Source organism: Malaya genurostris, chromosome 3 (assembly GCF_030247185.1).
Source record: "Malaya genurostris strain Urasoe2022 chromosome 3, Malgen_1.1, whole genome shotgun sequence".
Lineage (NCBI taxonomy): Eukaryota > Metazoa > Arthropoda > Insecta > Diptera > Culicidae > Malaya > Malaya genurostris.
In genome coordinates, this window is record NC_080572.1 from 52,387,254 (window position 1) to 52,412,939 (window position 25,686).

Below are 25,686 nucleotides of genomic sequence, written 5' to 3' on the forward strand. Positions count from 1 at the left end.
TGGTAATCGAAAAGAAAATGCAGTATTTTCCTTCGAATATCGTGTACAAATTTAGGCAAATATTAGGTTGTACAAGATGAACAATAGTTCATATTTGACAGCTACCAGTGGTTTATTAACATTTTCAATGACACGCAATAATAGCAGTCAAGTGACGTTCAGTTCAGTTCATGTTGACACAGTGGCGTATCTAGGGGGACGAAGGGGGCACTCGCCCCGGGCACAACGTTTTTAGGGGGGCGGCAAACTAATCCTTGGGACCTTTTTTTTTGTTTTGGTCAATCCAGTCATCTTTCCGGAGATGAAGTTCAACCGATTTATTTTGCTCACTAAACAAACGATGGTACGCCACTGTATTGTGAATTTATGTCACTTTCGTGTAAGACCTAATTGACATCTGAATGTAGGTTGTTGCCGAATATTCCGAGTCGTATTTCGTAACTAATGTTATCCAGCCGGTTGTTAACCTGCACCAAAGAGCAGATGAGAAACGGAACGTGGGAACGGAGTATGAACCACGAATCGTAACAGCTGCTTGCAGAACACCCTATCATAATTCGCACAATTGATAAAATAAAATAAAATTGATTTTCGTTCTCTCATGAAACATTAATTTTCTATAGGCAAACGGCAAAAGAAACAAAATAAAAGTTCAAATTACACCATGAAATATTGGTTTTTAGAGCTTCGTGATGGCCGAAACTCCACTGCCGATCAAATCCACAGTGGCAAGCCCTTCGATGAGATTACCACAGGACAATGTCAAAAAATACATGCAATGGTTTTGGTCGATCGGAAAATGAAGGTATTCGAGCTTGCAGATGCCAGTAGGATTAGTACTGAGCGCACACGACTTATTTTGTGATTTTATAGATAAAAAGTATATCCTGTCGCTAGGTGCCGCGCAAAAAAAAACATGAACGCGAGCGCACTTCGGAATCGGGTTCTGCCGTGCTGTTGCGGAATTGGATATCGATTGGTAAATGAGAAAGCCGTGCTCTGACTCGACCTAGAGTAGCTCAATGGGACGGAAAGGTCATTGTGTCGGTTTTCTGAGATTGTCGATGATACTTTCCGTGGAGTGCCCCGAAAATCATCAATAGCGAGTAATACTGCATATTATTGTAATGATTGAAGACTGAAATCGCTGCGGAGCGGCTTCACATGACGAGAAAATATAACTATGTTTACAAGACGACTGCTTTCCCATCCACCTCATTCGTCCGATTTGGCTCCCTGTTATCTATTCTCAAACTTCAAAAGATGCCCAATCAAAATTAAATTCGGCTCACGTCAGAAAGTCACTAACGCCGCGGTGGAGAATTTTCACTAAGGTCGTTTCTGTTGTTCCCGATGCATTTAAATATTGGTTGCGAGACTGCGAGACATGATTTTCAAGAAGTAATACGTCAATCGAATAATTTCAATACAATTTAAGTGTACGCCAGTTTATCCTAATTGAAAGACTACCGAAGGAGGTTAACTTCAGCCTATCAAAAGAGAATTTTACTTGGTCACGTTTTCTTTTTCAAATAACTTGTGACCACCGTTCAATGCCAACAACCAGACTTGGTCCATAACATACTGATGAAACCATCTCCCATTGTATTCAATTTTCCTACAGTCGATTTGATCGTTTCGCCACTTTGATTATGCTTGGATAAGTTGTGGTGATATGTACGATGATATACATTGAGTCCCTAATTTATCCGATCCCTAGGAACGTTGAACACACATGATTCTTCATTTGTCTACAATGCGAGATGGTTCGCGGTTGGTCGATTATATGGGCATCAAATTGTAAGAATTATAGTAACCGTTCCTGTTAATGAATTAGATAATCCCACGAAAGACAGTAAGGAGTAAGACGCCGTAAAACTGTACCTAGTTGAAAGCGTAATTCGATTTACATGCATATTTACTAAAGTCGTGTTTTTTGTTGGTTTTAGTATAAATAACAAATATTTTTTATATCTCAAAAGCAATATACAATTATTTTCGTGTGTATAAATTAGTTTCCCGATTCGAATTATCGCTCTGTGTATTTGTTATGATTGTGGTGTGTGTATTGTATAATCTAAGTTTCTCATTACAATCCATGCATGCCTAAGGATTTCATAAGTTTAATAAACTAGAACTTCTAGTTAATTTAAAACGATTTAAAAAGGAAAAAATAAACAACTGATAAAAACTGTTTGCATTAATCATACAATATTGATAAACATTTGTTGCCAATGTTACGTGTTGTTAGCATCGGTCGAGCTCAGCTGATTCTGTGGCGATTGCTGCTGGCTGAGCAAGTGCTGTTGAGACAGCGACTGCAGCTGGGACTGTGAGCTGGAATTGCATAATACAGTATATACAGAGTCCACTTTGCTTAGCTTCTCGAACAGCGGTATTAGATCTAACAGCTCCGAATCGCTTACATCGTCGAACCACGATTTCACTGGCACCTATTCGAAAAGAAAGAAAAATGAATTCGTTAAAATTTATGTAGTCTTTCAGTTTCTATAACTACAGGGTGCTCCATCTTCTATGTCGGTATGTATACATTGAATAACTTTGAGAAATGGACTATGGAACAACTATTTTCGATGTAAATGTCACTATTTCAGCGCGTTGATTCGGGGTGAAGCGATCCATAGCAAAAATTGTACTAAATTGACGTTTCCAAAACATATTTGATGCAATCGTTCGGTTGGTAAATGAGAAAATTATTCAGCGTTTACATACCGACATAAAATAAGGAGCACCCTGTACCTAAAGTTTCGTTAAGTTTTAATAGCTTCATATAGCATGGTTTGCACGATGAAAAGTGCCACGGGCCTGTTCGATAAATTGTTGAAACCAAAAACTGATACTTGTATATAATTGCATTGCAGTGAACAATGGAAGAAATTAAGAATATTTCGATCTTCCAGCATTAATTCAGCATTATTTAGTACCGACTTTATCAGGAACAATATTCTTTATCTTTAGTTTTCGGCACGAAACTCACAAGTTTTTACTTCCTACCTAATCATGTTTTTAGGGCTTAAACCACCCGAACAAAACTTTCAAAATTTTAGTTCAGGAACAAAAAGAAAAGTTTCGATCAACCTAGGAATTGTTTCAGTCCTTTTAGATAAATTCCCACTAGTTACTCTCGTTAAACTAGTTACTCGAACGTGCCATCTGAGCCGATTTGTTCTGATTCCTGGGGACGGGTATAGCGTGATGGGTTAGTCGACGCCTTTCGTGCAGCCAGGTGTTCGGTTCACAATCCCGCACATATGGTCAGAGAGTGTTTCTGGCCCGAAGAGGTGAATGACCTTAAGGTTAAAACCTCTAGAATCGAAACAAAAAAAATATTTTACCATGAGAAAACTCTTTAAAAAGTGGGTGCCGCATCAATCAAAACAACATCATGTTAATGAATTCAGAGCAATGTTTGGTCGCGTCGGTCATATTTTTTACAGTGATATGTAACAATGGATGATACATGGATCCATCACTTCATTCCGGATTCAAAACGATCATCATCTGCGTGGACTGAAGTTGGTGAACCAGGTCCGAACGTCCGGAGGCACTACAGTCAGCTGAGCAGGTTATGGTTTCTGTATTTTGAGATGCATTTTGGGTGTAATGTTCATCAACTATCTCGAGAACGAACAATCAATAGCAAATAGAGCATAGCATCATTTGAATTCAAAATTCAAGGGAAGCGACCTCGCATGTCGAAGAAAACCACTGTTTCGCCAAGTCGATTAATTGATTCACAACGATGGTTAAATTGGACGAATTACACTTCGAATTGCTTCCTCGTTCACCGTATAGTCGTGATCTGGCCCCCAGTGACTACTGGCTATTCACCGATTTCAAAACGATACTCAAATTAAAAAAGCAATTGCTGCAAGTGAAGCCTATTTTGAGATAAATGACAAATCTTAGTACAAAACCGGCATCGAGTAGTTAGAGAAGCGATGGAATGATTGTATTGCTCTTGGAGGAGATTACATAGATGCATGAAATCGATTTTTGGCAAAAAAAAAAGTTTGTGTTTATGAACTAGTGGCAAACACATATTAGTTATAAAATTGAAATCATCATGAAACTGCATTTAATGGAGCATTAGAAATAAGTACCGTCCAATGCCCTAACAATTTGCCTTCAGTCATTTCTGTCACTACTGGCGTCGTCCAAACCCGGAAGGAAAAAGTTACAGTAAAGAAAAAACTATAGAGAAAGGCAAAAAACAATCAGAAATCACCCCACCGCACAAACACTTTATGCGAAGGACGTTTTACGACCTGTCGTGTCTGGATTTTAACAGCCGTTTTTTTTTTGCTATGAGCATTAGACCACCTCAGCAGTATCAGTAGTTTCAATCAGTACCAAAAACTACTTCGTGACTTTATTTCAGACTAAGCATAAGTTTTCATACTTAAAACGACTGCCTAAAAAACATTAGCAATCGTACTGTCTCATGTCGATAGTCATCTATCGAGCGATGAACCACCCTACTCAGACTACATGCCGTGTGTTATCACGTTCCTACCATCAATTGAAAGATTCGTATAGATAACTGCGGCCTTTGACAATACAAACATTCGATTTCTCGCTGCACAATGAGAAAGGATTCATAAGAATGAAAGATTTAGTTACAGTATATATCTGCCACTAGCAATTGAATGTTAGTGTTGCATGGTGTTATTTTTCTTATGCACACGGAACGACCGAAATCAGCTCTGCTCCTAATTCGTATTACTGTTTTTGAATTAGTTGATTTTAACCAAAAAATTTCCAAAATAACTATAAAATTAGTTAAAATTGAGGATTTACTTTGCTGAAAAAAACTCTTATTTTTAGAGAATGTGTTTAGTTGGCGAATATTCTGGACACAAACCAGCAATATTTCAATCCAACACGAAATTCTCATTGACAACTAATTTCGTTATTAAAATCAGAAAATTTGTTTCTATTTATCTATCACCGTCATTATTGAAGGACAGCACAAATAAAACAAAAATGAATTTGTTTTTATTAACAAGTTTATTAGCCAAAAACTCATGAGAAGTGTCAAAGCAAAACAATCCTTCAAAAAGCCAAACTGGACAGTCTTGTTGAAACTGCTTGCAAATTGTTTAGATGTTTTTCGCATGTGTTACGATATATCCATATATAAATTTCTAAACCGATATGTAAAAAAGACGTAAACTGTTAGTGGAAAGTATATTTATTCAGAATTTGTACGCATTTGAGGCGATTGTGGGTAATAATATTTTTACGCGGAACAGTGAAGTGAGTTTCGAATGTTGCACTCTAATTGTACAAGTCAAATGATGTTTTTTGTATCTTCTAACATTCCGGGCTACGCCGTCCGGTGTACTACTTGTATTCGGTTTTTGTTTTCCGAGTGCTCAAAGTTTTCAGTGAGAGAGTCGATTTCGCGACGTCGAATGAAGAAAACAGCGATTTAGAAGTAAAATTTTCAAAAAGAAGTTTATGTTTCGCTTATGTCTTTTTCTCCAATAAAACATCGTATTTATACCTGCCAATATAGAAAAGATAACCGCGACTGAAATTTTTTTCGATAGTAGTGTGCCATCTAGTGGCTAGTAGTCATTATGGTGTTAACGTTTTTTCGGTGACAGAGCGCCATATAGCTGCCAATTGCAGAAACCAACTCAACCATTTATGTTGGTTGAAAACAACGTTTTATTTCTCTAATTCAACTAAAAAATTAGTTGAATGGATATGAAGTGTGCCTTAGCTAAGAAATGACAGGACGTTTAATTGGTGAATTCAACTAAAAAAATAGCCATTTCAACAAATTTTTTATTATTATTAAGGGAACTAGAATTAGAAAATCTAAACTAGCAAAAGTAAGATTTTTTTAGTTGTCTCAAAAAATAACTAACTAAAATCAGAAAATCAACTAATTTTTTTGCCAAAATGCTGATTTCGGTCTTTCCGTGCAGTATTATGGAATCTATGCGAACAAATGGTAGATACTTCCGTTTGTTTTCCGGAATGTATGGCCAAATGGAAATTAAATGATGTGAGGAAAAGCTCTCTTCTAGAGATGGGCAAAACAGTTCATTTCAAAGAACCGTTCAGTGATGCAAAGTTCTATTGAAAGAACTAATTCTTCAGAGCCGTTCGTTCGTTCGTTTCATAGTTGGTTTGTTTGTTCACAGACTAAATGAGAACTTAGTGTTGTTAGATCGCCTAACCTAAAAAAAGGTCCCACGAATTAGAACTGAGCTTTCGTGATTCAGCTTTCTTATTACAGAACTACCGTTCTCGAAAAAAGGTTAAGCGAGCAAAAAAAAAAGGTCCCACGACTTTGAACTGAGGAACTACCGTTCTCGAAAAAAGAACTACTGCTCATTCATTCTTTCAAAAGAGCTAGTTCTTTTGAACCGTTCGCGAACGAATTGCCCATCTCTACTCTCTTCCAATAGTTATAGAAATTGATAGAGGGTTGCAGCTGGAATAGCACCCTTCTGCTTTCGTACATCTTCGAAATGAGTCATCCAACAAGGGTGACTAATAATACGTCGTGCTACTATTCTCGAAAGGTCATACTTACAGCATTGTCCGGATGGAAAATATAACTAGCAGGTGAATTGTCAACAATAACTATCTTTTGTAAATCTCTCCCTAATTTGTTCAGATCCTTCACATAGTTCCCCATGTGATAAACGCACGATTCGCGGAATAATCGCGCCCGAAACACGTTCCACCTGCAAATAGTTGTTGAAAAAATTATTCAGGTTTCACCGGAAGTATCGTATGGTGAGATAGAGCGAAAATCAAGCATAATGACTTACTGATCCAACAGGTCCGCCACCGGGTCGGCGTACTTGGCCAGTGACGCTGTAAACAGCACACACTCGTACAGTTCGCCCATCTTTTTCAGGAACTCATCGACGTGCGGTCGTTTCAGGACATACACCTGATGCACGGTTCCGTCGATCTCTACTGGCACTATGAAATCCGCGTTTGGAATTGGCTGCAAGGAAGAAAAATTGGAAAATAAAATGGTGCAATTGCCTACATGCAAGAATTCTGTTAGTTTAGTTCGATGTGGATGTAGATTTGTCTTGCATAGAAAAGTTTTAACCTTGCTACGTGACCTATCGTGACTAAAATACATTTTCATATGATAACCGGGTTGAAAGTTTACCCCAGTTATGGGATGGATAAAAGGATGTTTTCTTATTCATAATGCAATGACAGGTATTGCTGCTTATTTATAAGTTCCAGCTGGAAAAAAAGGATAATTGTGTTACTGTAGTAAAGTGTCCGGTATCACTCTGACTCCAACTATTCAGACAATCATTCAAGGCCAACTATTTAGACAATAATTTAAGGCCAACTATTCAGACAATCATTTAAGGCTTTTGGTGCCGCATGGGTACCGGTTTGTGCATATTACTGTTTTCTTATTTTCACGTTTCGTCTTCGACTCATTAGTCCATTAGTCGTTTAAATAAACCGCTAAGAAGACGAACATTTAAAGCTTCTTGTAAAATGCTTTTTAAGCCGACGTGCCATGTCCCCACACTTAAAAAAAATGAAATTTGCGCTTGGCGTGAATTCAAGCATGCCGTAATTTCTTCGGTGATGACACAATATTACATATACTAACATGTAAAACTAAATTTTGCGTCTGCATCGATGTAATCTTCAGCCAAAATAACTGTGAAGTTACTGATATGACTTATTTTTACATGCTTTGAACTGTAAATATAAGTGAATCGTGACGCTCCTTGTATGTGCATTTATAAAGATTCTAAAAGTGTACTAAAGTAATGTAAGAAAGAAACTTAGGGACGACTTTCTGGCCGTCAATAGAAAGAGTTATTTAGGAGTTTTGGTACCGCATTAGTACCGGTTAGTGCTAAGTGCACATGACTGTTTTCTTATTTTTCAATTTCGTCTTCGACTCATCAATTTGAAATTTATGTCGAGCTGATGACGCCACCTAGCGCTTCAACAGAAACCTCTAAGCACACGTACAGTTATTGCTTCTTGCAAAACACTTATTGCACCGACGCGCAATTCCTTTACTGAAGTCAACGTATAGCTGTCGATCAAAGAGTTTCAATAATTCATCTGTTGACGGTGAAAGTAAGGCACAATGGAGATTCCTCTTACCTTCTCACTTCTTTCGTCCTTTTGATTTGCACTTTATGTAAATAAAGCAAAAACATTCATCAAAACCTTAAACCTTCTTCTGATAATTCTGAAGATATTACGTGAAAGTGCTACTGTAATTGAATAACATAATCATTTATCATATGGAATAGAGTTTTCGATTATATTTCAATCCTAATGAGAGATTTGCGTAAAATCATTGCCTACATTTATTTGAAATTTCTTCTTGGAATAATCTTATTTTTTTATCCACCTCAAAATTTCAACACATTTCTATCACTCTTCGGTGTGAGTAATCTTTGTAACATTTTAATCGATTGTTCTTCACCGAAGGGGGGAAGAGTTGTTTACATTCATTTAATTTGCTTCGAAATTCCGCTAACCCAGTGAGAGTTTTTAAAATTATTTCTTATGACGTGAAACCATCGTCAGTATAACTTTACTCAACGAAAAAAGGCCTCGGGAATAGTAAATGATTAAAATATCGAAAGAAAAAATTTGCGAAAAATATATCATTGAGGCTGAACTCGAACGTACAAACTCTTTTCTTGATCTTTTGAACGGATCAGGATCATTTCGCCGAAAGCCGTTTCGCCGAGAGCCATTTCGCCGAATGACATTTCACCGAATGACATTTCGCCGAATGGGCCATTTCGCCGAATTCCATTCCGCCGAATGCCATGACCCATTCAACGAAATGACCCTTCCGGCGAAACGACTTTCGGCGAAATGACCTATTCGGCGAAATGGCATTCGGCGAAACGACTTTCGGAAAATGGCTTTCGGCGAAACGACTTTCGGCGAAATGATCTATTCGACGAAATGGCATTCGGTGAAACGACTTTCAGAAAATGGCTTTCGGCGAAACGATTTTCGCCGAAATGACCCGCTCCCCTTTTGAACTGATCTTAAAAAACATATTTTGTTTCCTACCGTTCATCCGGTGAAGACGTTTGGGAGATTTGGTATCATATTTCGATTTGTGTGTCTTGACTTATTGAGAGTTTATGGCTACATCGCATGATAAAGAGATTTTCATAGCATGTAAAAAAAAGTTGCACGGTTTTGAAATTTCTTAGCGATAACAAATTTGTTTATTTACCATAAGACTTGATAGCGGAATAATAATGGTGGCACTATCTGAATTGATTCAATGGATTGAATCACCTTTTCTACACTCTTAATAGAATAGAAAATCTTCTGTTAGAATTTCCGTTTACCAAAATTACCAACCCAATTGGTTCTGTTCGCTGTATGGCGCATACACTCATTTGGTCGGGAAACAAAGAATTACCAATCATTTTTTTTAAGTACTTCCGAGAAAACAAAGTATCCTTAAATCCAATTATATCGATCGTCAGAACACTAGCCGACACGTTTCGTTTGAGCGTCGTGGATAGGATTCCTGTTGACCGTTGCCCGATACATTGAGACTAAACGATGATAGTTTCGACAATATTCGCGAACAGTCAATACAACCGATCGAACTGGCGTATTATTGAATTTCCGCTAGTATTACTGCATGTCACAGGAAAATTTCTCCAAGGTTTTTGTGGAAACGAAAGGTCTACCTGGAATTTAGGAACTCTACTGCATCCAATAATTTGGTATCAATAGGTAAAGTTCTGAAATATTTTCGGCAATCCATAAATATGTAGTTTTAAAATTGGCTGATAAATCTTTTCAAAGAAAATCGCCGATTTGTCATCAAGCCCTCTCGTGCAATGCGACTATAAATACCGGCTACAAGACAGTTATCTGGTTCTACTTTATCGCAAATTTCTAACGAATTGGTAAGGACTCGAGGTAAAACATATATTATCAAGTAGCTGACGCACCAATAAGCAGTACAACAGTTTCAGACAATAAGGATAATTAAAGTCTAGACTAATTGTCGCTATAATAGCGAGTTGTCGTGTGGCTTTGGAAGTTAAAAGATTGCAGCTTGTCGATTGAATCCAACAGAACATAGAAACCATTGACAAGTTCAACTTTCAAGCGTTTGGCCATCGATTTGCTAGTCGAATCATATAGGTATACCGCTCTGAAGAATAACAGTAGTGGACCTTAGTTACTGTCCAGATTTATTCGTGAATGGAGAAGAGTGTATAAGCCATACAGCTCACATAGTACTCGGCGTTACTTAGGAGATAGTATAGAGAATTGATACCATTCCAACTCAAACAGAAGGAGGAAAGGAAATGTTGTTGTTTACCTACTTTCCAGAAGGACGACGACTCATTATTCTCTTTCGTAGGTGCGCGACACCCGAGTTAAAGATTTGGGTAGATAACATATGAGGTCTAGGATTCACTCTAAGCGACCGTGGAATAAGATGAAACTAAGAATGGAAGGTTGCGGTCAGTGAAATTAATTGAATCGCTTTAAAAGAATCTATTCTATTCCACTCTATTAGTAGTCATTTGAAAGCGACGAAAAGTTTGTTTTCACCCTAAAGTACAAGAAAATGAAATAAAAATCAGTACAATTTCACTATTCCTATCAAATTGAGATTTCAATCTCCATGATCATTATATTTCGGTAATCATCAAATAAACACATAGAAGATCGATAATAATAAAGAGATTTCATGAGTCAGTCTAACTAAATACAACCTAGGTTCTGTAATTTTTCTTTGAATCACTCATTTAAATTCGAAAAATAAATAAAAATTACTTCTCCTTAGCAAAGAATCGCCACATAATTAAAATCATAAGGACTTCATCTATTACATTTTCTATAAGAAAGAGCAAATCTTTCGCGTTCGACGCACACGCTTACCGCGATTGTTTTTCTGCTGTACTCTATCCGATCAAACGCAGCTTTCAGTATAGAATACTCAATATAACTCAATAGGTTTACCTAGAGTGACTATAATCAGAGTGGCGACAGCTGTTCGTTTGGAATGACAGCTCCCAGTTCCAAACGAGCAAACGACCTGTCAGTTCAATGTAAAGCTAATGGAATGTTTTGAATTGTTGCCAAAATTACGGATGAGATGTCGTCACTCTGGTTATAGGCACTCTAGGTTTACCGTGTTCATCGATTGTTAAGACAGGACGTTTCCATCATGAAGTTTGACATTTTTAATCATTACCATCTTCAGAACATTCTGTCATTTGAGCGCTAGTTGTTTTGCCAAAAACATCGATGCTGTAAAAAACTGATAATGGAAGATCGCCATACATACCGTGAAATGGAGGCAGCCTTGGGCATTAGTGTGAAACGCTTATATGTTATTTTGCATGAACATTTATTCGTAAAAAGAAATTTGTTCACGTTGAATTCCACATAATATGACAATCGCTCCAAAAAGACTCGTGTCGATGTCATACAAATAAATGCTGAGAAAATTCAAGCGTGGTGTATAACATCTACACATGTGACGAAACATGGATTTACTCATATGAGCCCATAACTAAACTGCAGTCGACTGTACGGGTGTTCCAAGAAGAAACAAATCCAACAAAAGTTGTTTGCCCTCGAAGCATTTCGAAGAAAATGGTGGCTTGTTTTTTTTTTTCAGCATAAACGAACATATCGCTACCGTTGCTATTATGGATCGTAAGACCGTTAATTCTAATTGGTATACAACCATTTATTTGCCAGAAGTTTTTTCGTGAAATAGGGAAAATAAACGCAAGACCCAAAATCATTCTTCATCACGATAATGCAAGCTCTCACACAAAACGTCGAATTGATAGGCAACCCGCCGTATAGTCCTGACTTGGCACCTAACGACTTCTATTTGTTCCCTTCCGTGAAGAATGAACTGAAGAAGCTGTTGAAGCGTTCAAAAACCATGGGATGACTCAAGAAGAATGGAAAAAATGTTATGAAAATTGGTTCAAGCGTATGCAAAAGTGTATTGATCATCTAGGGGGAATATCTTGAAAAACAAAAAAAAAACATTTCCGATCGAATAAAATACTGGTTTCATTTTTCCACTGTAGCTTTGTAAATTCAGGCGATCTTCAAATACTGGAAACATAAAAGACTATTTCTAGATTGTGGTAATGATCATATCCATTGTAAATGTACTTAAATCAGGAAATGTTTTTCGCGGTTAAACAATGTCTTTAAAGTTGGTATTAGAATTGAAATGTCTCTTAAGTTGGCATTGTAATTAATATGTTTGAATTTAAAGCGAAGCTTCATTTCATTCACCTCATAATAAAAAAAACATGTTTCGAAAACAAGTAAAATTTCTATATGCGTACTAGGAATAAGTGCTACTATTTTGAAAGTATTTTAAGTGTGCATTTTCTTGTGTGGCTCTATTCCAAGCCATCACAGTTTCTATGACAGATGTAATCCTCGGTCAGCTGGTCGCATGTGTAGAATAAAAACAGCCTAAGCACAAACGCCAGGAATGTGCAAGGGGTGACAACAATTCCTGTCTTCTTTTCAGACTATTTTACTGAAGGGTAGCTAATTGCATTAAACAATTATGAAGTCACTGTTTGGTTTTGATACTCTTTGCATCATTTGTCGACTATCCTACCTGTGGCTATAGTACGTGATGAATGCGTGTAAAATCGATTATCCGGATTGCTAGACAACGGATTTTAACGAATCAAATGAAATTACGTCACCTATCGGTGTTTTCTGCTGTGCATCATTTAATGTGTAATTGTTGGTATAAAGCTGACTTATGCAGAGCATTTTCGTTTCAACAACTATAGAAAAATTTATTCCCTAGGCTTTGGATGATGAGCTACAGGGCGGTTAGTGGATGGGGATGGGAGCTAATTTATATTTCTATTGACAAGGTCGGTTCATACCGAGATCGATCGTTCACTTATAAATGTAAAAAATGAAAATTATTATGTTATCTGGATCAATCACGGAGTGGACAGGACTAATAATGCTTGAAATTGACAATAGGTTATTAGATGGTTTCGAGTATTCTTATGCCTGGAATTGGGCACCAGTGAGTAATGTGTGTTTCTGGAAGAGAACGGTTCACGTGGACCATTTCATACAATCACACCTAGTATTTCTTTACGAAATACATGTAGTTGTTGTTCCCTGGATGCGTGCTCAACACTAGAGAGCCCAAAACTTAATAGAGACCTAAATTGATCAAAAGCAGTCAAAATGATTGGATTCTCTTTGAAAAAACTGTACCAGAATAACTAAAAGCTAGTGCAGTGTGCCTTAGTGCATATATCGTTAAATAAAGAATTTTAAGCAATCCTTCCATTGTGTACATATTGTGACTTTCCTATACAATCTAGTGTTGAATGTGCATCCTTACATTATTTAATTATTATTATTATTATTATTATTATTATTATTATTATTATTATTATTCCTTTATTTTTGATAATCAATCAGCTTGAGATATTAACAGGTTTCTCCGGCATAGTCAAAAAAAAGCAATGCAATGGAGTAAAAGGAAACGTAACGTAACATCGACAAAGATAGAAACAATCAGAGTAGATTAGAATGGATAGTGTTAGAAGACCAAACATATCTACATTGATTTAGGAACTTTAAAGTAATAATCGTAAGTACTGCATCAGACATAAAACACTATATAGGAAAGCAGGGCCAAGACCGAAGCGGATACACTGTGAAATTTTCCAAAGTTTATCGACGAGGACATTTAAGACACAGAAGCAGTTTGTACGATGACAAAATACCAATATGATACAGACGCACGACTCAATGATTGACTGGTTACCGGGTGAAGCACACACTTCCTGCCCAAGTGACAAACTCTCTGGCGAACTTGCAATAGAAGATATTCATATCTTTCGTTGCAAATTGATAACCGTGAAGGAATCTTCCGCTTGGGTTACATGCTGGAGGGAACCTATCAATGATAGGCCGGTTTCCTCCTTCATTACTAGTGTTCATTTGGGCACCATAGCCTAGTTCGTCCGGTATGGAAAGTGCGAAGCGTTGTAACCACACCCTATAGAAAAATTGATTGTAATCGTAGGCTCCTGTTTGGTTTCAGTCTGTAATTCCTTGTGTGTTTTTCTTATTAATTTATTCGATCATTCGGGACGTACCTTATAGCATGAATGAGGGTGAGTAATTTCATGTCAACTCGGAAGTTTTCTCAAGTGCAACTAATAGTAGAATAGACTTAGGATCCATTAACCATCGAAGGCATCAAATGTAAATTATTATTGCAATCTAACCCTTGTACTCAACTGTTGTAGTTTTCCAACAAAAACTACATACTTTTCGATCAATTAAGCTGTTCAATGTCTAACATAGTAGGGTACCGAAGGTGTTTTGGTCACTAATCATATATTGTGGTCCACATGTTTCTGGATGTATTAAAAATGAAGTACATCGTGTCTCAGAGTTTAAAAGATTATTTCATGATTTAACATATTAGGTATGAATAGGGTAACAGAGGTATTTTGGCCACTTCATATATTTTGACCCACCTAACAAACTTTAATGTGATTAGCTTCAAATTGATGCAACATGAGTTACTTAACATCGATAAAATCCGATGAAATCGATAAAGTTTGTTAGGTGGGCCAAAATATATGTAGTGGCCAAAATACCTCTGTTACTCTAATACATTCACATAAATTCTTAACTGAATCTGGGCATCTATCAGTTCTAAAACCTCAAAATTCTAAATATTGCTATCACGTTCATGAATGTTCATCGGTATCAGTTATTCGAGATCCTGTCATGGAAAACCAAATCTAAAACCTGCATAAGAAAATTAGGTATAACACGCCAGCCAAAAAGCTCCCGAACAATGCTTTTCCAAATTTAATGCATTTCCAAAATTTAATTGAAAAGACTTTTTTAATTTGTAGGTCATGTTAGTTGCTAATAACACAAAACAACATCGGCTATACCGGTCCCCGAAAATAACGGAAAGTGAAATTTAAATTCAAACGAAAGTCTAATTCGGAATTCCTTAAATTTGTCCGGATAAGACTTCCGGTTCTGGAATTGTGGGGTGATGAATGTGCGAAATTTCAAACCGTTGCTGATCCCCGGATTCCGGCTCTGAAAGTATCGGAAATACTGATCAAAAGCTCAAAAACTCTGATATTGGCATGAAAAGTCTTATGGTTTCATAGACTACTATTGAATTTTATGCGCATACGACTTTCGGATAGGGAATCACAGGATGGATTGTGTTTCGAATTTTGTTTCAATTAGTTGGTTATGCTATTTAATGTCAAAAAAAACTTTTTTGTTGTCTTTCGAGAATCATGTATGTTGGCACCAACATGGCATTAATACACCACTAGGTGAATAAGAGCAGATTTCGTTATAAAGGGCATGTTTGAATTCAGTATCTTAAAAAGATACTGAAAGAAGTAGTAATGCTGATTTTGTTGATCTCGATCTCATTTCTCAACGTCAGTCACCATTCTAAGTAGCCTTGATTTTAGGAAAATATATAAAAAAAAAAGATCTGTATAGTGAATTTTATTACCTTGGAAAGTTACTTTTCTTATACGTATTATCCATTACACAAATTACTACCTGAACATTATGCTACCAGCATCGCAATATGTATGGTATTTTTGTACTATTCATGATACCTTTGTATCGCTGTGCCCGTTGTGCGCCACAGAAGCCGGCGGTCTTTAGGTGGTTGTAATTACTTCTCGCGTGCAACCGCATAACAATCAAACAGCAATCTTTGTGCAGCTATTTCTCTCCCACTGGAAAATTATGGCTAATGCAGTTTTTTTTTCAATTTTTGTACCTTGGTGATATTTGTGTAAACTTCATTCAAGCAAATGCACTTTCATTCTGTTCACCGTGTACTTGCTTGCGGCTACGCCGTCGTCAGTATGCAGGAATCAACACGCCTACATTTGTGAATGTGGCTTCGGGCCGCCTGTCGGCTGTGGAATCCAATTGCACTTTCCAAAACCGGTATGTCGATGGCGGCATTTGAAATCGGAACTGCACCATTTTCAGTGGTGTAACATAATTCAACTTGCCGGTCGGTTGATATTCGGCCACGTTATGCATTTGAGCACGAAACTTCGGAACGATTAGATAGGTGATAGGTGAAATTCTAAAACGAAATCCGGACATACAAGCTTATAGAAGCAAATTCGTTACTGCTACAATTTGTTCTAAGCACCGACTGAAAGATTACATATGTAAAATTGCGGGAGGAGTAGCTGTCATAGAACAGGTGTAACGTTAATCTCATAATTACTCTAGAGCTTTCCTGTGCATGATAAAGGTCGGAATGTTATGCGAAAATTGTTCTCAGCATGGATTCAGCCCGCGCCTAGCATAGGGACAGAATGAGGAACAGCGGTTAGTGATGACCTTTTTTATATAAATAAATGTGAATGGCACAACAGCTTGATGTAAGGCGATTTTTTTTTCAGTTCAACGGTTAGTACAGTAGCACCGGAAAAATAGATATTAAGAGAGGATGTTCGTTTTTTTATGCGTCCCGGTTCATGAAGTAATGTACCAAGGGATTAGTTGAAATTTATCGTTTTATTTTTCAAATAAAAAACACTTATCAGGAGAATCTTAAAAAAAGCAAAAGATTCGACGAGCCATTTTTCGACTTTTTCAAAATTAGTGGAACTCTACATTGCAAGTGAAAGGAGTGAAACCTACCCGGGTTGGCGGTTCAATGCATAGGATGGTGGTCTGACAAGCCAGTTGTCGTATGTTCTCGAGTCCCGACTTGAAAGGACTCTTAGTGTCAGTAAAATTCCACAAAAGAAGTGTAATACCAAGGCGTTTTTACGGAGTGAGATCTGTAAAGTACAGTGAATGCGCAGATATTTCCAAATTTTTATGTGTCTTCCATTAGGTTAGCGATATGGGACTACGTTGTCATATTGCAAGATAGCTTTACCATGTTTTCCGACCCATTCCAATCGATTTTCGATCAACGCATAATTTATATCGATAATTTGTTGTCGGTAGCAATCCTTATTAATCTTTTTACCTGGTATTAATAACTTGTAATACACTACACAGCGCACTGATCCCGCATATTTACACGGAACGAAACTCGACCTTTTCACTGAGGTTGACAATTATGATGCTATTATTGCAACGGAATGTGACTTGTGTATTTTTGAATGGTCTAGTCAATAGAAAAAATCATCTAATACCTTTAATATGGTAAACACTCCAATCAAAGCATACCCGGGTAGAAGAAGTCATGATTTGGGGAAAAAGGGTATGTTATGATAATGAATCATGATTAAACTTTCTCGGATTTATAACTATGGTATTCTTTTCAACTTAAATTCAGGCGTTGTGTCTTAAATTATGAAAAAAATTCAACTAAGAACGAAACGAAATCGTATGATGAACGTAATAAATACGTTTCATTCCTGCATTTTGGGATTATTTTACTTCAATCAATATTTTCAATACTATTCTGTTAAATATCAAAATGGTGCGTGCTTTCAAATGGTGTGGGGAAGTGTGGTGCGAACACAAAAATAATAAAAAAATCCAAATCCCTTTAGTAATTAAAATATTGCGTTTTTGAAGAACAACTTTCAAAACAACGTGTTCTCTAAATAGTTTTGCGTTCATTGCTCCGGGTTCGATTTTGTATTCAAAAAACCACTCAAAAAAACTTCGTGAAAAAAAACTTGTAAATACTTTTATTAGAAACCGTGGTACGATTTTTATATTAGATATCTGCAAACAAAGACGGATCAATACAACCGGCGTTGTAAAGTTATCTTAAACAAAGTGGTTGAGTAAGTTCTCATAATGTAACTCTAACCACGAAGAAACGTGCTTAATGTACCTAGCAGCAGAGATGGCATTTCACCAGAGAGATACACGCTAGAGTCAGATTTTTGCCACACCGAGGATGAAAAAAACGAAGCACCGCACAAAGCGGAAAGCGCACTTCTTCTCAGTGTCGAATAAACAGCATTTGAGTGTGTGCTTGTGGTTAAAGCAGCTGGCGCGAGTGAAACACATTCTCTTCGCATGAATCGCTCACACGCGCTCTCGTCTAAATACACCCAAGTGACCACTGGCGCGTGATGTTGAGCGAACACTTCTGTGAACTTCAATTAATAGAGAGTAGATCTGGCCTTGCTATGAAAAATTTGTAAGGAAAACCGAAAATTTTACGATAAATTGTTTTATTTTGCTGATTTTGCGTGTCCACGCTTCATCTACGCAAACCATACAGCAGAGTGCTCACCGACGTGTACACCTCTGTGAAAGTATCTGCATCCACCTCAGAGAATTTATTAGCTAATGCTCTAGCACTTTGGTGCGATTCAGTGGAAGAGGTAAAAGGAAATAAACAAACGCACTCATGATGCGTGTACACTTTACACCACAGTGGTGTATAAATGTGAAAGAGAAGAGTTCTCGTTGAAGTTGTCAGTGCGAGGGGAGAAATTTTGTTTGCTCTTCGTCACACAGAGGAGATAGACATCTCTGCCTAGCAGTGAGATGATACCTTTTTTTATCGATACACATATGTAAGGGTTATCACCTTGAATTCAATGACAATACCAAATTGCCATTATAAGGTTTAACACGTCACAGTCGGACAATTATGTTCACTTCCCGATCAGATGCACATAACAAAATCATAGCACAAGTATATCAACAGTTGATATGCAAAACAATTTGTGTTATTTTGAGATATTTCACAAATGAAAACAGTTGAAAAATAAAACGTATGATAACAATATAATAACAAAATCAGTTATGATGTTTTATTTTCATTTCCAAGACTCATGATAAAGTTCATTAATTGGAAAAAAAAATGAGTTCTTCCGTTGCTTCATATCGAAATATAATGATCAGAATTTCAAAGAACTAAAAGATCACTAAATAAATTATCCATTTAATAAAAGAAAACATTCAACAATTTTGGATTGAAACATGATAAAAAATGGCTGTAATATAGTTTTTCTGTGTTAAATTTGCTATCTAATTTATTACTACTATTGTTATAAATTTCTGCTTTCGGACTTCTGTAGTTATATCAAATTCAATAAAAATTGTGATACAAACTTTTCAAAATCTGTTACGATTTTGTTCTCGAGTCTTTTTTGTTATGATTTTTGTTATTTTAACAGCTTACCAGCCAAAAATATTTCAAAATTTGTTACAAAATATTTCTGAAATAAATTACTCCAGTTGTTATAATTCTGTTATTACCATCTGATCGGGTTGCAATCATTTAGAAATGATCGTATTGATGATTCCAAGCGTCATTTCATTGTCATTCGGCGAAAAAATCGACTACAAAAAAATATCAATATCTCCTTGAATAGGTGACGGATTCCGTCAATCTTCGATTCAAATTACGTGGGTATTACTATAAGGTATCTAAATTTGGAACAAATTTTAAGTTTTCGAGCCCAATTGTGACAGATATTGTCAACAAACGGCAAATTTTGGAATGAAAGTTTGTATAACTCGGAAAGTAATCCTCAGATCCAAAAACAAAATATAAAGCGTTTATTCTTTTTGGACCTTGCATTTGCAACTAGTTTGGTCAAAATCGTGCATCTTCATTTTTCACACACACATACACATACAGACATTTGCTCAGTTCGTTTTCCACAATTTAAGCGAACTCGAAACCTAATTTTTATATTAAAAGAAAAGGTAAAAAGGTGGAAAATGTAAAACTATACTTTGGAGCCTCTGATAAACAATACTTCATTTCTCGACACCAATCAATTTTTCTAAAGTTTGAGTGAATTCTATATCTATTTTTTATATTTATAAAAAAGGTAAAACCTGTTTTATTCCATCTAGTGGTTTGATGGTTCCTTTCTCATGTTACTCATACTCTCATAAATATTACTATAGCATTTTTCGAAAAACTTTCCATTGAATCTAGAATAAAAACAAGAGTGTTTGTTTGGACCCAAAACAAATTGTAACCAATTTTAGAAGAATTTCTCCCGATTTCTTCAATGTCGAACAAAATTATGGTTAAAAACTTTGAAAACACTTCACCCTGTAGTTCCGAAACCGGAAGTAGGATCTTAATGAAATTCAACAGCAGTATATGAAGTCGAAAATTTGAAATTCCATTCGGTCATCACTGTAAAAATTAAATGAGCTCCGTTTTGAAGTTTTTGCTTTTGGAACCGGGAACTGGAGTTGTTTGGCAAGCAACTGATATAACTTTCAAATAGGAACAGTTTTGAGACAAGTTTAGAAGAAATCTGTCTTCTTTTTTCAGCCTTTTTACTTCGTCACTCTGAATGACGGAGATTTTTAACTACTATTTCCGGTACTTCCGGAACATGGAACTAATCACCGATACCTTCTAAATCAATTTTTTTTGCCAATAACTAACAAGACGTACACAACATAAGTTTTATATGGCTAGTTCAGAGGATTTTTTTCGTTTTCACCATGTCATGTACAGATGCGCTCTTGAAATGAATATTTTTCTACTCATGAACATGTAATATCGATACCGGAAGTAGTATCCAAATAAAAGTCAGCATTATTTCACGAGTATGTTAGACCTTTCATTTGAGTATAATTTTGTAAAAATCGGTTTAGTCATTTACAAAAACATGGAATACTTATTTTTGCACATGTTACCCTGTAACTCTGAAACCGGAAGTCGGACCCGAATGAAATTTAAAAGCGTTCTATGGGAAATTATGGGCTCCGAGAAAATTAAGTGCACGTTTTGAGATAAAACTGAATAGCGTTCCATTGGTCCATAAGACCATTCATATGAATCTAAGTGTGTGAAAAATCGGTCTAGCTATCTCGGAGAAAATCAAATGCATATTTTTTGCTCATACACACACAAGCAGTTTGCGATATCGCCGAGCTGAGTGGAATGGTATGTGTCGGTTTAAAAGTCGGTTTTCACAGTGGTTGCATAGCCTTTTTATATGAGAAAGACAAGAAATTAAATATATAAGAATATATTCAGATGTGTTATTACAAAACATTACTTTGACGTTGGCCAATTGAAAGATGTAACCATGCTCAATCCATTCGTGACCTTTTAAGATGTCAATTCTCTATCATGAGGTGAATCATTGAGCATAGTTAATTTCTACTCAATAAATTTATATTCCTCCGTAAAAAAATTGAAATGAACTGAATCCATAATTTATGCACCACGAATAAAAGATAAATTATTCCAACGCATTGAAAAAGCTTTTCACAGAATACAAATCGTTCGAATCGTTACGGAACGAAGATGTGATAATGGTGACGAATAAGTAGCAGATGAAAACCGTCCCAAAGCAACTTCATAGTATTGCAAGCTTCACAATCACAAAAAAAAAACAATCATGAAGTCTTCAGAGCCCCTGCACAGCATTAGCATTGAAGGATTTTGTTTTCAATCCGCATTACCACCTATTCATCGTAAGTAACAACAGTTTCAACTTGTTTTAGTGCTTTCATTTCTTTCCCCTTCCCTATCTGATATTTTCCATGTTTTATAAGCTGCACTGAACTTGAACTTTCAAGGATTCTTCACATTATTTCCCCATAGTGTACAACTAGGAAAAACGCTCACGAATGAGCTGGTGCTGACTATGCGTCTAGACTATGAAGGTGCCGATTGAAATTCTGAAGAGCTTAAAATTTCTGTCTATAGACACGGTGGGGTTGAAAATAGAATTTATATAATACTTGTATCTCATTCGTAACTGTATAAGTTGGAAAACTTGTCCTCCAACCCTGCCTGTAGCTTGAAAAAATAATATACTTTTTGCGAAAACTACATCGTTTATGTGCTCACCTTAAAACTGCTATGCACTAACGTTTCATCTAAGTCTATCACCATGCACTTTTTATGCATATCGGCATGTCGTATTTGGGGCAGCAAAAATCGCGGCTGGCCTTGTATCGGAGGGGGCGTGATCGAACCGTCGATTGGGGTGCCATTCTGATTACTTTTCGTCCTCGCATTCCGCCAACAACAGAAGATCGTTTCAAAGAAGCCTCGTTTGGGAGGTTTTAGCCTATCTACATTGTTTACTGAAATGGAAAAAAGAGAAAAGAATAAGTAACATTACAATAAGGGCAATTGAGGACAAGCAAAGAATGTATCATTTTAACTATTTCTATTAAATTGGCATGTAATAAAAACTATTATCAACGTTTCGCCCTTAAAAAGTAACATCACAGCAGAATATAGTGTAGAAAATAGCATCAAGAAACAGTATAAAAAATCAACTGGCTCAAGTGGTACGTTTTTCTGACTGATTGGAGGTTTAGGCTTTTCCATTGATTTTCCTGATAGGAAGAGGATGAAAAGGTCCACATTTTCAGTGTGCACGTGCTGGAAAGTTAATCACAAAAAGAATATAAAAATAGATTCCGATTCTCAACTATTCGTAGGAATCTAAATGTAAATGCTCGGATATCCGAAAATATTTACACAATTCACAAAGTTGAGATTTTTGAACAACCCCAGAATTAAAATTAACAATTCTACAATACACAGATAAAAATTAATTGCCGGTGCCATGATTAAAACTCATGAAATCGTGAAACATGTCTTCTCATTAAATTTTATGAGAAAATAATCGATACTATGAAAATTTTTACGTGAAATGATATTGTAGTAGAATTCAATTTGGTAACCAATCTGACTGTTCTTTCTTACCACATTTGTTGAGATACGAAATATTGTATGTAGAACCAATATCCCTGATCAATGTTGGGTAATCACTTATCATATGCTGTGGAAATTCGTTATCGGATTCACACAAAATCACATGATTTGTATTGGTAAGTAAGTTAGTATATAATTACATTCCCTCCGTAGTAGGGTAACAGAGGTATTTTGGCCCACCTTAGGATTGATTTTATTTTGGCCCACTTTATAAAAATATCCACCAAATATTGTGATATCTTTAAAAACCCCTTCCGCAATAGGTAATTTAATGTGATTAGCTTCAAATTGATGCAAAATGAGTTACTTAACATCGATAAAATCCGATGAAATCGATAAAGTTTGTTAAGTGGGCCAAAATATATGAAGTGGTCAAAATACCTCTGTTACCCTAAATTACATGAAAGTTTACAAGTTTCCCTTAAAAAATTTGCAGATTTGTGGAAGTCCTAATGGTAATAGCCAAATCATGTACATAATAGGGTTGAAAATTTACCATTTGTGACCGAACACTCCACCTGAATCATAACAATTTCAATTTAATTCATATTGCAATAAATAATACATTTAAAAAATGTCCTTTGATGTAATGATGTCTGTCTCATATTATTCATTATCTCCTATTATTGCAGGATTTATACAAAATTTATATGCTACATTTGAATTTGAGTTAGTGAAATTCGATTTAATCTTATATGAGAAAATTAAGTGAGTAAAGAAATTGAGAAAAAAAGTATGCGGTCAGAAAACTTTTCATTTGAATCTTAGTTTGCGGAAATCTTCGAAAAATTGAGTGACATTATTTTCATTTTTTTGGTGCATATCATCCTGTAATTCCGGAACCGGTTGTCGGATCCAAATGGAATTCAGGAACTTTTATGGGATCTAAGAATCGCCTTTTTTCGTTTTTTTGGAGCATTCATTTGAATCTAAATCTGTGAAATTCGATTGAACAATCTCCTAGAAAATTGAGTGACAATATTAGTAAAATTCAGTTGGATGGATGATCGTTGAGAGAGAATTAAAAAAAAACTACTATTAGATTCTTTTAGTTAGTTTTTTTGGAAACCCTCAAGAATGCGTTGTATAGCTACATTAGATTGGCATATTTGATCATTTGACAAAATATTAGCTAGTTATTTTAACCCATCTGCTATTGATACATGAAAAACGTGCATTCAAAAAATAAATAGATACGCTACGTAACGCTTCTTCTATCAGTAATATGAATTTGATCGTGACTAGCAGTTGAAAGAACTCCGCACCCCGAAATAAAAGATTTACTCTAAACAGTTAAAGATTCGCATTCAATTCACAGTTCGCATTATTGTTTCTGTAGTGCAATTAAGCTACTGTATGATTACCTGTACCAATATTTTGAGAGTCGCAAGATCAATTGGGGATAAAATAGGTTATCTCTATCGGTAAACAAAAAATCAAGTGATAAAGAGCGCATAATAAAAATTCCAAGCGAATCTTTTCCGTTTGTATTCAACAAATATCTGTTTGTTAAGTACCTGCGCATGCTGAGGAATTTTTCCAATTTAAGTTCGTAATCATTATTGTATTTGTTCGTTTCTACAGTCTGCTACATAAGAGCGTGATCACGATTACTTGCGTAAAGTGGAATGATGTAATATTTTTTAACACAGAGGGCAGTAGTGCTCTTGATGCAATGCGAGAATAAATCAGCTGACTATTGTTTACAATTCGACTTCAGCACTTTTCCAAAATGAGTACCGCGTACGCTACGCGCTTCGAAGCATTTTTTGTGCTCGCACCCGAAATGACCCAGGTTTCCACGGCGAAATACATGAAAATGTCGAAACAGTTTGTGAGTAAGTGGGTTAATCGTTTTAAAAAGGCGCAAAATGTCGACGACTGTCCAAATCGCGGCTCTGTCGGTGTATTGTCGAAAAAAGGCGAAAAAGTGATTTGTGACCTGTTTTGTAAGAATTCGACATTAACTTTACGCGAAGAGGTTTCAAAATTTACCAAAAAAAAAAACAAAGCAAAGTCCTAGCATTACATTCCTTTTATGGAATTTGGCCTTTCTGTTTCAACATACTTCGCAGCCGATTCTTAGTGTACAGAATCATTGCATGGCTAGTACTATGGATCCTACTGACACTAAGAATCCTTCCAGGTTGGGGCTCGAACATACGACAACTGGCTTGTAAGACCAGCGCCCTATGCATTGAACCACCAACCCGGACCAAAAAAGGTTTAAATATATCGTACGGAACTGTTCGCAGACATTTGATTGCAAATAATTTGAAATTTCGAACTACTTTGCAATAGAAAAAAATGGTGTCTTGACCTTGGATTGGCCCTCGCAGTCGTCCGATGCCAATCCAATCGAGAACGTTTGGGCTCAAATGAAGATGAAGCTTGGGAAAAACCGACCACACAATTTGAAATAGCTTGTTCACCGAATTCACAAATTTGGAGGTCGTTTTCAGAAGAATATTCGCAAAATCTCGCTGAAAGTATGCCTCGAAGGTGTCAAGCCAGTATTAACGCTGAAGATGATTGGAATTGCTATTAATGTATTTGCTCAAAAATACTATAAGTTCAAAAATTAACATTTCGTTTGAATTGTTATAATTTATTTATTTAATTTAAAACGGGATGCATGCGATGCTAATGCTTTTTTAGCATTTCAGTCCAAGAGTGTCCTAAATATTTCATTTTAATAACAATTTAAATTATTCTCGCGCAGCTTTTAGCAACGCAACTATTATCAATAATAAATGATATGAATTTTAAACAGTTAAAGTTCATTCACTAGCAACAAGCTTTCATCTTACATTTATAAACTGGGGTCTTTTTTATGCGCTTTCTTTTTACACGGATTTCCAAAGTTACGCGGTTTTTTTTACGCGGATTTCAGAAGTTACGTGTTTTTCACAGAAAATTTTTGTTTGAGATTACGCCAGATCTGGACGTTTCATGCA

The 25,686-nt window shown here is 36.1% G+C and overlaps 1 protein-coding gene across 6 annotated transcripts in view; it reads right to left on the reverse strand.

The window, feature by feature from the left end:
- Window positions 1-873: 873 nt before the first annotated feature.
- The window catches only part of LOC131439316 (phosphatase Herzog), a 102,248-nt gene continuing 77,435 nt past the window's right edge, over window positions 874-25,686 (reverse strand). For all 6 annotated transcript variants that reach the window (XM_058610202.1, XM_058610197.1, XM_058610201.1 and 3 more), the window contains 4 exons: window positions 21,851-22,089; window positions 6,816-6,997; window positions 6,575-6,728; window positions 874-2,453 (listed from right to left, as the gene is read on the reverse strand). In XM_058610202.1, coding sequence (XP_058466185.1) covers window positions 2,238-2,453; window positions 6,575-6,728; window positions 6,816-6,997; window positions 21,851-22,089 — 791 coding nt within the window. In that variant the 3' untranslated portion in view covers window positions 874-2,237. The remainder of the gene's footprint in view (window positions 2,454-6,574; window positions 6,729-6,815; window positions 6,998-21,850; window positions 22,090-25,686) is intronic.